Source organism: Hippocampus zosterae, chromosome 15 (assembly GCF_025434085.1).
Source record: "Hippocampus zosterae strain Florida chromosome 15, ASM2543408v3, whole genome shotgun sequence".
NCBI lineage: Eukaryota > Metazoa > Chordata > Actinopteri > Syngnathiformes > Syngnathidae > Hippocampus > Hippocampus zosterae.
The window spans coordinates 4822225-4834439 of record NC_067465.1 but is presented as its reverse complement, the minus strand read 5'-3'; the positions used below and the strand labels follow the sequence as shown (position 1 = coordinate 4834439).

The following is a 12215-nucleotide window of genomic DNA, read 5'->3' as shown; positions in this document are numbered from 1 at the left end:
AGATTGTAGCACAGACTCTTATTCAGTCAATATATGTCAGTGCTGACCTAAATCAATCCAGCAGACAATCAATACACCAATGTGGTGATGAGCATAACAGCCTACACTTGTTCAATTGCCACACTAAAGAAAAACACTTTTAGAAATAGAGTTGAACCGCATCAGACCGGGAATTGAGTTTTTTTTTCTTAAATCAACTAATTCAGTTTTACTATGATCCAGTTGGTTCAAATGTTCAGCTATCCATTAAAAATGTCATTATGGTCATGGGTGAATTGTAGTCTACCCCAGATGGATATGGATGGTTTTATTTATTCATCTCAAACCATTCACACATCGACCAAGTCAAGAAGCACAATCCTCCTCCATGATACACTGTGGCACAGACGTAGAACAAAAACCTCAAAGAGAACATTGACTCTATGGGGCCATTGTTTGCCTCTTTGCTGACAAGGAAGAGACACGGCAGAGAGACTGAGGACAAATCAACAGTAAGACAGATGTGCTAACCTTGCAGCCTCATAAATTGTAATATATTTAAATATTTTGCTGGTTGATACGTGATGCATCAACTTACGTTCACAGGCCGAATACTCACAACAATGAGAGCAGCCACAGGAGCCCTATTAATAACGTTTTTAAAATAACAATGCTTTTACTGAGACTGCAAAAATAGTATTAATCAAACAACATGTTTCTATGGTTGTGGATGTAAGGGTGCTGGACCACAAAGGCAATTGCAAGCATTGTGTTGTAATTGTATCGGGTTCATATGAATTTTGTTAACTGCATTGACAACCAATGCATCACAAATGGAGTAAGTCAGATGGAATGTTGTGTGTTGATATTGATTAAAATGTGGTTCATTTTTAAAAACCTAGTTGTTGTTGTTGCTGCTGCTATTGTACCGACTTTACCGACACGCTGTAGTTTTCTGTTGCATATATAGCATTTATTTTTTTACTTTTACTATAAGATGGGTCCGACTAATATGAATATGCAAGGCATTGCTGAACAGAGATCAGCTGACGTGGGTGTGTCGCTGACAATCGCCACAGAGGCATCATAGCACTCTCTCTTTTCGGCTTCGTCATGTCGTCCTGTGACAGCGACACAAACACCGGAAATACAATATTTTCTTCAACATAAAGTATACTTCTTTAACGACCAATATCGAAAAGAGAAGAGAAGATCGTCAAACAATTATCATCACATTTGAATGCTAATGATATAATTTTTTTGTAACGTTATCTACATAATTTTAACCTATCCCAATATGTCTGATGTTTGATTTTTTTGCAACGCAGTCGAATGTTTATTTTGAAAGAAAAGAAACGGAACTTGGATTCCTGTGGAATTCGTCCTCGGTTCCCCCCCGTCACTGCTGCGTTCTGCTTAGCGACATCGACTGAGCCGAGTTTAACGTGTCTATCTGCCAAATGATGCTCGCACGGTGGTTTTAGCTCAACACCACCCGCTATGTCGCGCTGGTTGTCGGTGCATTGCTTTTAAATCTTTGTCCGTCTTAAAGAAAGCGAACCAGGAAGCTTCAGAAAAGAGTCGAGAGCAGAGCAGACAGACCGGAGGCCACGGTTCCCCCCACATCTCGCTAACACACACATACACGCACACATCACTCCGGCCTTGATGGTGATGTATGCAAGGAAACCAGCAAGAGTCAGTGATGGGTAAATGAAGCAATATATTCAAACTTGGGATACATCCCACTTTAATATACGCGGTTAATCGCTGGCTATGTTGTGTTGTCTGGTAGCGGTTAGCCTCTAGTGATACATGCTAACAATTTGCACTCGGTTCAGAGTTGCGGTTGCTTCCTGAAGCTTTACCGCTAGCTCACCATCGAGCGAGTAAAACAATCTAAATTGCGAAGCTTTCCTGAACACGCCAAGTAATAAAATAATACCGCGTGTTCAGATGTAGGCAAAAGACCACTAAATAACCGATGCTATCCCGAGTTAAGCTATTTTGGCTATCGCATATTAGCACCTTTTCATGATTTATTTCTTGATACGTATTGACTGTCAAAGGAGACAGCAGTGATCTAAGAACATTATTTTTTGTTGTCTACACAGGTGCACCGACAGAAGGGATTCCCAGTCCTATCAGGTATGAATAAAATCGAAAACCAATCAAACGGGCCTCCATCAATATGACGGCGAACGAAGACAACTTAGTACCACACGTTTGACATAAATTACTCGTTTTGGTGCTGTTGGGACATTTTACCACAGAGGCTTGTCAATATCAACATACCATTTGATTAGATCTCATCAAATTTGGGAACAAATGACACAATAATAGTGTATTTGCAAAGGTGCCCATTTACTATCCTTTTCCCCTGTAATACCTAATAAACATCAGAATCCAACTAACATGTTTTCCCCTATGGTTCTATTTTCCAGACCCATAAATCTCAGCCAAAAAGCCAGACCAGCAGCCTTCACCGTTACGACAAGGTGCGTGATGGCCCATCAGAGTCCACACCCCCTTATAAGATGCTGCGGCGGTCAGATGAAAGTCCTGTCAGCAAACAGGGAGACGGCACAGGGCACGGCAAGGCCAAAATCGCCCACACTGTTCGAGCTAAAAACGGTAAGCCAGTATCTGGGATTCATGCACTGGCTCTGTTTTTCGAAAACATTTGTTTACATATTAGGAATGCAACCGTACCACTTATTTTTTAGAGAGAATACAAGTACACATACGTATATTTGAGCACTCATTGAGAGGCAGAGCTCGACACTAACCTTTGCGTCGTTAGCAATGTTTTCAATCGGTTGCACATTTTTTCCCCTTTTTTTTATTCCACTATATTTAGGGCTAACATTTTATGCGTGGGTCGTTTCTTGCATTTGCTTTTATGTTCTCAATTGGGTTTGTTGCAGGCACCAGCGAATCTCCTCATGAGAACTCTCAAAACAACAGTTCCCACCATGGTGCCGACTCGCATTCCGTTCAGAACAAGCCCGCAGAGCGAGTAAGATGATGCCCAAACGTTCTCTTCAACTTAGTATACGCATACACCAAGGTGTAGGCGTTGCCTTTCAGAACACATAACATCAGTATTTAGTCTTCTCCTATTTGGCTGTCATATTAATGATGAAATATAAATGCTCTTGTGTTATGACCAGGACCCAGCCGATGACTGGACAGAACACATCAGCTCCTCTGGGAAAAAGTACTACTACAATTGTCGAACTGAGGTCTCTCAGTGGGAGAAGCCCAAAGACCTGTTGGAGAGGCGAGCCACCGTCGATGAAATGCAACCGTTGAGCTCAGCGTCTTAAACCGAGCGTTTTATCCCCTGCAGTTAGCGCGTGACAAACAAGAGCCGTCGGTGCCCCACCCGAACCCGCCGGGTGTTTGCGCCTCGTGTCCCAACGCTTTGTTTCTTACATGTCGCAACTGCTGTTTTGCATCTACCCCAGAGAGCAACGGCAGAAAGACCCGGCCAAGATGGCGGCCAACAATTTCCCCCGGGACATGGACTACAGACAAGAGGCCTTGCAGGACAAAGCTACGAGTAAGACAGAAGTCCGCTTTAAATTGCCGCTTTACTCGAACGGAATTATCGGAGGCACTTTGTGTACTGACTCCCATTTAACATGAATTTTGATGTGGCTGGTTATTACCGATCTTTAAGCCCGCATGTTGTCGTCTTTGTAGAGAACACTTCCGGGGACCAGTCAAATGCGTCCGTTTCCGTTCCCGCATCCTCTTCCTCTCAGACCCTAAACTCATCTTCCACCACATCGACCACATCCTCTTCGTCCTCTTCCTCCTCCACCGGGCCGTTAAGTCAAAGTGCCCAGTCCTCATCACCCGCGCTGCTCCAGGACCCGGCCCTCCTGCGCCAGCTTCTGCCCGCACTTCAAGCTACGCTGCAAATGAACAACGGCGGGATGGACATGGCCAAGCTCAATGAGGGTGAGAATGACAAATGGATTGGGCCGAACCTCTGGCGTTTTCATTAGCGGCTGTCGTCTTTCCGCTCTTAGGATCTTATCGAATCCAAATTATGCATCTTGTTCATCCACATGTGCCAAAAAATGCTGTCGGAGTTGTGCCGTTACTCACGCGCTGAGTCTTGACCATAAATTGATTGTAGCGATGAGTTCCAAGCTCACCGCTCAGGATGAATTCATCAGAACCAAGTAATTTGGGGCTCTTTCCGTCGCTGAATGCGCTCTCACTGACGTGCACGGCTTGCACTCACGACATGGCCGCGAACACAGGGGTGCTTGTTTTTTTTTTTTTTTTTTTTTTTTCTGCATGATAACAAATGAGTCCCCTCGTGCCGAACATTTCCAAGTGCACATACGTGTCGCCGTTGCAAAGCATGTCGGAAACGTATGACCGCGGTATGTGCTTCCGAGCCACAACTATTTTGCTGAGCTTCGCCGAAAGTGAGGGAGTTGGAAGATGGAGATTTCCATTCGGTTGACCCTCTTGTGATGGATGAATACAATTCATGAAGCACTACAACATGGACGATTAAATATTTGTTTTACGCAAAATGAATTGGCCGTTTAATGACTTGCAAAGACTTTTCAAAACACCCGTATGTGTTCAATTCTAATTCATTTAGAAAAGATTTATTTAATTGGATACTTATGGATGTGGGGCGGCCCGGTAGTCCAGTGGTTAGCACCTCGGCTTCACAGTGCGGAGGTACCGGGTTCGATTCCAGCTCCGGCCTCCCTGTGTGGAGTTTGCATGTTCTCCACGGGCCTGCGTGGGTTTTCTCCGGGTGCCCCGGTTTCCTCCCACATTCCAAAAACATGCGTGGCAGGCTGATTGAACACTCCAAATTGTCCCTAGGTGTGAGTGTGAGTGCGAATGGTTGTTCGTCTCTGTGTGCCCTGTGATTGGCTGGCAACCAATTTGGGGTGTCCCCCGCCTACTGCCCGGAGACAGCTGGGATAGGCTTCAGCACCCCCCCGCGACCCTAGTGAGGATCAAGCGGCTTGGAAGATGAATGGATGAATGAATGAACTTATGGATGTGGAAACTTTATGTCAGCCCCCCCCCCCTTTTTTTCCCTCAGATAATCAGATATACATATTTGCTTGTAAAAGTTTATTATTATTATTTTTTACGGTAACTATTGCCGGTGACATTTCTTCCATCCGTTGTCTTTTCCAACTTGGCTGTAATTAAATTTTTTCCTTCACTCACCTGTATGTACGTGTGTTTGCGTTGCCTTCTCTCCCCCCCCCCCCCCCCCCCCCCCCCCAGTCTTGGCAGCCGCCGTCACCCAAGCTTCCTTGCGGTCTGTGCTTCATAAGCTGCTCGCGGCCGGACCCGCTTTCAACATCACCGCTTTGCTCTCAGCCGCTCAGCACGCCAACCAAGGTACGACCTCCACGATGTTCCTCACCATCTGCACTTGACGGCTAAAAAAAACGTCTTTCAAAGGTCCCGCTGTCCTTTTTTTCATGCCTTTAGCGTTCTCAAAACCCCACCGTGTCGTCATTGTCACTTTCAAGCGCATTTTGCATTTACTGAAAGTGAACCGCCGTCCTTCTTCTGACATCCTCAGCGCAACACTCCAGTCAGTCACCCGCATCCCTAACGTCAGACGCCTCGTCGCCACGCCCTTACGTGTCGCCGCGCAACGGCACGCCGCAGAGCAACCAGAAAAACCTTCTGAGTGTTCACCAGAGCAGCATCGCGTCTTTACAGACGAGGGTGAGAACCGCGACATTTTCCAAAGAAAATATTGAATTCACCTATTTGTGACAACCCTCCTATTTTTCCATATCTCCCGTGCGGGTGTCACACGTCCTCTCACCCGCAGTAATTTTTCTCTCCGCAGGGCAACGCATCTTTAGCTAAACAAGGCGGCGCCCCTCCGGGTCAGACCACGGAAAAGCATCCCGAAGACCCCAGGACTCTCCAGCAACGCAGGTACAAGTGAAATGCGTTGAATAATCGATCCCGTTGCTCCGCCTCCTTTGCCAAACATTGTGGAAGTTGATCTTTTTGCACGTTGTTACATCATCCGCAGCCAGGAGATTCTCTCCTCTGGGTCAAACACAGCCGGAGCAACTTTGTCCCAGCCCACTTCCGGCGCAACCGGTCAAAGTCAATCGGAGGCCCCCATGTCCTTTACCCCGTCCCTGGCAGCTCATTTTGATGAGAATCTCATCAAACATATTCAAGGATGGCCTTCCGAGAACACTGAAAAACAGGTAGAGAGACAGCCTTTGGTACGGAAACGTGCGGCGTTTTTACTCCGACTCCAATTACGTTGCAAAGAATTCAAGTTAATGAACTGTACGACTCCGGCTATCGTACTGAAATGTCGACGCGGCGTTTTGTTTTCGTCACCGCGAGAGATGAAGTCATTGCCACCGCCGTTCTCTCCCCTCTCAATAAACACGGTCTGCGTGGCAGGCGGCCCGGCTGCGGGAGGACATCCACAACATGGGCAGCCTGTACATGTCGGAGCTGTGCACCGAGATGAAAAACCTTCGCTCCCTGGTCAGAGTCAGCGAAATTCAGGCCACGCTGAGGGAACAAAGGTGAGGTTGGAGGTCAAGGGATTAACACCCACGCTTCCTCTATTCTTAGACTGACTGTCGTCTTGCACCTTCACTGCAGAATCCTGTTTCTGAGGCAGCAGAGCAAAGAGCTGGACAAGCTGAAGAACCAGAACTCGTACATGGTCTGATGGACCCGACGGGGGTCGGATGGCTCACAATGTCGAGAAAACGGCCCGCCAGGCGAGTGCGGCCGCTCTTCCCTGCTTAGTGCCCTCACAAGAGCGAGTGAGCGAGGCTCTTAGACGACCGCGGCTTTCCATGGGGCGACGGTCATCATCCTGAACCTGTCTGCCATCACCCCCTCCCGCCCCCCTCCTTATCCCATCCCCATGCGAGTCGCTCTGATTGAAAAGGTGAAACGATGGCTCACCGAGCCGGACACAGAGGACCTCAGGCTCTTTTGAAACGGCACCTTCTTGGCTCGTGTTTAGCGTTTGGACTTTGTTTTCAGGTGCGTTTACGAGTGTCTCACGGCTCCATGGTCTTGTCAGTCACATCTGCCTTCCAAGCCTCTCACGTGGATTTTGGTTGAATACGTCCAATGAGTCATGCGTCTGAAAATGTATGGCTTCATTGGCAGTGATGTTACTCTTGTTTTCTATTGAGTTGTTGTTGGGGTTTTTTTTTTTCTTCAGAGTAGTCACCATTCCATTTAACTTGCAGCCGATTCTCATATCGTGACATGAGATGAACCCGACATTTCTAAAGTTCAAGTGTTGGTATTTCAATTCACGAGGTCCACTAAGGCCACTGCAATGGCAAACATCAAGTTAGGAAGTTGTCTCCAGATTCCTGATGTTTAAAAGCCATTTGGTGGTGGTGGTGGGGGTGGGGGGCATACATTATTTGGACCTAGTACAGCTGCTAGTATAATGAGGTCAATTTAATGTGATTGCTTGATCAGTTATGCTTTAGATTTGCTTATTGGGTTCTTTTTTTTTTTTTACTGTAAAACTTTTTTGTTTCCCGAACATGCGAATTGGGGACAAATGTTTCATTCCTTTTGTGCTGTCTAGCAAGTGAGTGTAAAATAGCAAAGTGACTGAATTAACAGTCATGTAAATTATTGGTGATTAATTTTGTGCTTGTTGTCATACTGCAGAACCTTGTTGGAAATACGTTTTTTTTAAATTGAATTTTGCGTTTTTAATTGATTTTTCACTTTGTTATACTGCAGTGGCTGTTGAGTTCAACAATTTGACTTGCAAGGCTTTATTTGTGACTTTTTTTTTTTAACAAAATGTTTTTGCTTTAAATATATTCGGTCACTGAACAACTCGGAGCTCACGTTGAACTGCATTTGTACACACCCAGAAAGCAATTTATTTTGTCTTTCAGCCCTTGTCCCTCCCGCTTTTGTTCCGTAGATTTCACCAGATTATGTGGTACACACTTTTTCTCGATGGGGTGGGTGGGCCGGCCTGACTGTAGGAGTCGGCGCGTGTGGGGGGTGCCAGGACTTTGTATTCCGTAACAATATGAGATTAAAATATAATACCACACTTAGAGTCGCACAGTTCTGCTGTTCAAGATGGTCATTTAGGTCATGCCTGCGTGTGTGTTTTAAGAGGACGAAGAGGAATTTGGACGTCTCGGTTCAAACAGTGTGTTTGGAATGCTCGGCTGCCAGTCTTCGGATGACAATTTCAACGAAGCACTCAGAGAAAAAAAAATCCTTTGCGGAGTTTTGTGGTTGTCCACAAGGTGGTGCCAAGAGCAGGTTAGCGTGCTGCCATGAATGGTGATGGCTGCTCCCGAAAACAATTGTTGAAAGCAGAATAACACAGACCACCACGACTGAATGATTTAAATTTGCACAATTAGCGACCTCCTGCGTGTTTGTGATATTTGTTTATAGTAATTGTTTTGCCACTTGACAGAGATTGCATGAAAAATCCAATTTTCAAAACGTTGCTCAAAAAGTGTAATCATAACCGCAAAACTTGTTAAATCGTGATTGAAGACTAAAACACCAATTACCCACACAATATAATTACGGAATGCCTTTTGAACCACTGACGCATTGAGCATCTATTAGCGCCGTCGCATCTTCCTATCATCAGCCCAATTTTATCTGTATGGAACCACCCTGCAATCACTTTTTTCACTTTACCACCTTACACTTTTTTCCAAAACTGCGCCTAGGACAAAGTAGACTTTTTTTTGTCCCCCCTTGTCACATTTTCCATACTTGTTAGATGTGCGTTGAAAATTCTCCCTTAATGTAATTGTCTCTTCTGCAAAGCCGAGTCCATTCCTCTGCTGAATCATCAGCAGTGGTGTTCCGTCAGGGCCAGCAAGGCCTTCTCTGCTGGCCTAAACATTCTCAGAAAAGTAAATTTAATAAATTTGAATGTTATTTTAAATAACATTGAAAGCCACTCGCGAAATAACTTATTTATTATGGTAGAGTTTTTAACCAATCATATTTCAGATAGCTTGTGTTGCCAGGTAAACTAAACTTGCTGATTGCAAGCACAGTCAGCTTGCAATTGCCAATCAGATCACGAGTCTGTGTACCAGGGCCAGCTGGAAGGGTTTACGTCGACACTGGACGTGCACGTTCGGTGATTGGATTAGCGCCTGCTAGAGGAAGCCGTTGCCGCATTTTGACCCAAAATGGCTGAAGGAGAAGACTTGATCTGGTTCCAGGACTACTTTCCACACAATTTTCAAGATGGACCTTCCACTGGATTTACCAATTTAAGTTGTTTTACCCAAGGCAGCAAGGAAACATCGGAGCACAGCTGGCCACTTACAAGCTACGGTGCGTTTAAAAACGTTTGGGGACACTCGCGTAGATCTGCAGCTCACTGAACAGGCACTACATTGGTGAGTAAATGAATTTTAGTTTACATTTCTTCTTGTCATTTTATTTCGTTAGTATTAATGGTCATGAAATACAATGACAAAGATAAAAACATGTATTAAATCAGCTCACCTGCAACTCAATCTGTTAATTTTATTTTCAAAGAATAGTTTGTTTTGTTATTGTGTGGATGGTGTCTTATATGAAACTGCGATGTAGCGCCATTTATTGGACAAACTTTTTTTCTAATTTGGGTGGCATTTTATTTAGTATTTTTTGAATATTTTTTTTTTGTTTGACAATATCTGCAAATTGAGATTCCTGCTCTTAATTGTGAATGCATACTTGATGGTTTTAAATGCTCCTGAAATTAAGTGCTGCCTGACGAGCCTATATTGTGTTAATGTAGGTGACGTCACTGAAGGCCTAAGGTTGAAATGCACAGCCCGCCACTGATCATCAGTATGTTGAGATCACCTCTGTTTGGTTCATGTTCACCTAGGAGAGATTTGTGGCGCACTCTCCTTCCCCATCATTTTGGTCTCTTGTCTGCAGCTCACTCACATAATAGAAAAAAAAACTGTTAAAAATCCACTCGGGTCCATTATGTGGTTTATGGTTCAGCCTGGACCCATTCACTTTACGATTAGTCTGACAACAGATATCGAAACCTGCGTGGGAAAATTGCTTACAAGATAACTTGGAAAAAGACAAAAGAGCTTTGTTCAAATGATTTGTTTTGGCTCCTTCGTCAATGGGGCTTTTGTTTAAGGAGCAACAACAAAGGAGCCTTTGTCAATGCAAGATTAAATTGTACCAAACATAATTCAATAACACTCATAACACTATAAGGGATTCAGTTTCCCCCCCAAAATTGATTCAGACGTCAGCCTGCAGTCAGGGGAGGGAGAGTCGCTCCTTGAGTCCTCAATTTGAGCATCACCCCAATTTGATGTCACGATTGTGATTGAACAAAACCTTTTGTAACGTTCGTGCAGCCGGACGATTTCTTCACTTGCTCATTGAATCTCGCGAGTTGTGCCATTTTTCTGAGGGTTGGTGACATACCCACTCTTCTGGGCAACATACTGTACGTTTGAATTTTTAACGGATGAAATGGTTTCTAAAGAAAAAAAAATTAAAGAGAAAATCAATCTAGCTAGTGAACATAATGATGTTGAACTCGTTCGCCCTGTTCTATGGTCTTGAATCGTGATGTCACAGTTGCTCTTCAATCATGGACGCCGTCATCCTGTCATACTTTGTTACATCGGCCAGCCAGTGTAAATGCAAAAAAAATGGTCCCAATTTAAATGTAAATAGAGGTCAGTGCTTCCGATAATGTCTTTACCAGCTGTATTGGATGTCCTTGTGTAAAGATGGACGACCTGTTTATTAGCCCCCACAACCCCCAAAAAATGGCAAAAGTGACAAGATATCTCTGAACGCAAATTTCTGAAATATATTACACAGCAGAGACGCTGTGCAATTTAAAGTTGCAGAGATGTGAAACTACTTATTCATTCACCAACTTTAGGCTCGATTTTTTTTCTTCCCTCTCCAGCCATTCCAATTGTCCTGTCTTATCCAACGTTGTAATACTAGAGATGCACCACTAGATAGTGCTGTTTTACATAAAATGCGCCCATACTGAGCCACTCTGGGACTGTTTTCAGATCTGCTCCGCCTCTGCTGCTCCTATTTACAGTACAAATCGTGAAATTGAATGGGACTGACCTGGTCATTGAAAAAGGCAGAAAAGACACAGCAATTGAGCCGATTTATGACTTGGCTTTCAAAGAGCCGTACAAGAAGAAGAAGGTTGAACGTCTTTTATCATACGTACTACATCCTGGAAATCACTCATCATAAAATGGGACTCTCACACTCAACTGTAATCCCAACAAATGAGGATTTAAATCACATTAAGGTGAATTACACCCTCAGTATTTACCTCTCCAAAAATCACTGAACCACCACCTCAGGCTGAGTGTGCAACGGGGAAAATTAGGGGGAAAAAAAAAGTTCTTGCATTGATGCCACAGCGGAGTGCCGAAAAGTGTGACTCCTCAAGATGAATCTCCATGATTTGTACAGACGTCCTTCGACACCTTGGAGCCCAATTAGACTCGGCCAATTAGTGCACTGAGAACAACAGCCAATCAGGACTAATTGAATGAAGTTGTCAGGAAAGTTTTACTCTGATGGAAGAACATTTTCATCAATAGCAAACGCTCCCTACCGGTGACTCTGTGGACTGAACACATTTGGCCCGCTTGAGATCTTGTTCTCGTGACTGTAGGGGGGAGTCGATTGGTAAATTGAGGGTTTCGCCTTTCAGCTCAGCTCCTTTTTTCGAGGATGTGTTTTTTTTTTGTCATGTTCACCCAGCTTGTTGTGGAAAAGCTACTTTTGACATTCCAGTGTTTTTGAAGGATTTTCTGGTTTTGAAAAAAAAATATTCCACCCACCGTTTTTTTTTTTCCTTTCATTTTTTGGGGTTATTATCACGGGCCCCAAGCACCCCCAGTTGCCCATCACCGCTCGAGCTGGAAATATGAATAATCTGGTATTTTCTGATCGCTTTTTTAACAAAGTTAAACACGCATCAATTGCCGTGTGCGCCAAGCTAGCACTACAGAATTCTGCCGGCGATGGATTAGCATTTGAGCACGAAAGTCAAATTACAGGCTTGTTTGATTTAGGCTTTGATGAGCCGGATTTGATTATGCGGGCAGAACAACAAAACACTTATCGCAGTGTGCTACTGCATCCGAAGGACTCCCCGATGTCTCATGTTTCACCATCAACCTGGCGGGATTAAATGAGGTTTAAGG

General features: G+C 44.4%; 2 protein-coding genes across 6 annotated transcripts in view; one reads left to right on the top strand and one right to left on the bottom strand.

The window, feature by feature from the left end:
* Nucleotides 1–5584, bottom strand: part of dis3l2 (DIS3 like 3'-5' exoribonuclease 2) — a 129251-nt gene extending 123667 nt beyond the window's left edge. For all 4 annotated transcript variants that reach the window (XR_007967122.1, XR_007967123.1, XM_052088095.1 and 1 more), the window contains exon 1: nt 5572–5584. The gene's annotated coding sequence lies outside the window, so the exon portion shown is untranslated. The remainder of the gene's footprint in view (nt 1–5571) is intronic.
* Nucleotides 1353–8071, top strand: LOC127616491 (WW domain-containing adapter protein with coiled-coil-like). 2 transcript variants are annotated; one of them, XM_052088101.1, is made up of 13 exons: nt 1354–1688; nt 2094–2127; nt 2424–2613; nt 2907–2998; nt 3153–3262; nt 3450–3544; nt 3688–3948; nt 5260–5376; nt 5564–5712; nt 5840–5931; nt 6032–6215; nt 6421–6548; nt 6628–8071. In XM_052088101.1, exons 1-13 carry the CDS (start codon nt 1648–1650, stop codon nt 6695–6697), a joined length of 1563 nt encoding a protein of 520 aa, XP_051944061.1. In that variant the 5' UTR covers nt 1354–1647; the 3' UTR covers nt 6698–8071. The 2 variants fall into 2 exon arrangements, with proteins under 2 accessions (XP_051944062.1, XP_051944061.1); XM_052088102.1 differs by lacking the exon at nt 5260–5376 and having other exon boundaries at nt 1353–1688.
* Nucleotides 8072–12215: the final 4144 nt, after the last annotated feature.

What these genes read in the sequence shown, in the direction of transcription:
- LOC127616491 (XM_052088101.1), top strand. Translation starts at nt 1,648, where the DNA reads ATGGTGATGTATGCAAGGAAACCAGCAAGAGTCAGTGATGG. An exon ending in AGAACAAGCCCGCAGAGCGA is followed by an intron (nt 2,999 to 3,152) that starts GTAAGATGATGC and finishes TGTTATGACCAG; the next exon opens with GACCCAGCCGATGACTGGAC. An exon ending in GCCACGCTGAGGGAACAAAG is followed by an intron (nt 6,549 to 6,627) that starts GTGAGGTTGGAG and finishes CCTTCACTGCAG; the next exon opens with AATCCTGTTTCTGAGGCAGC.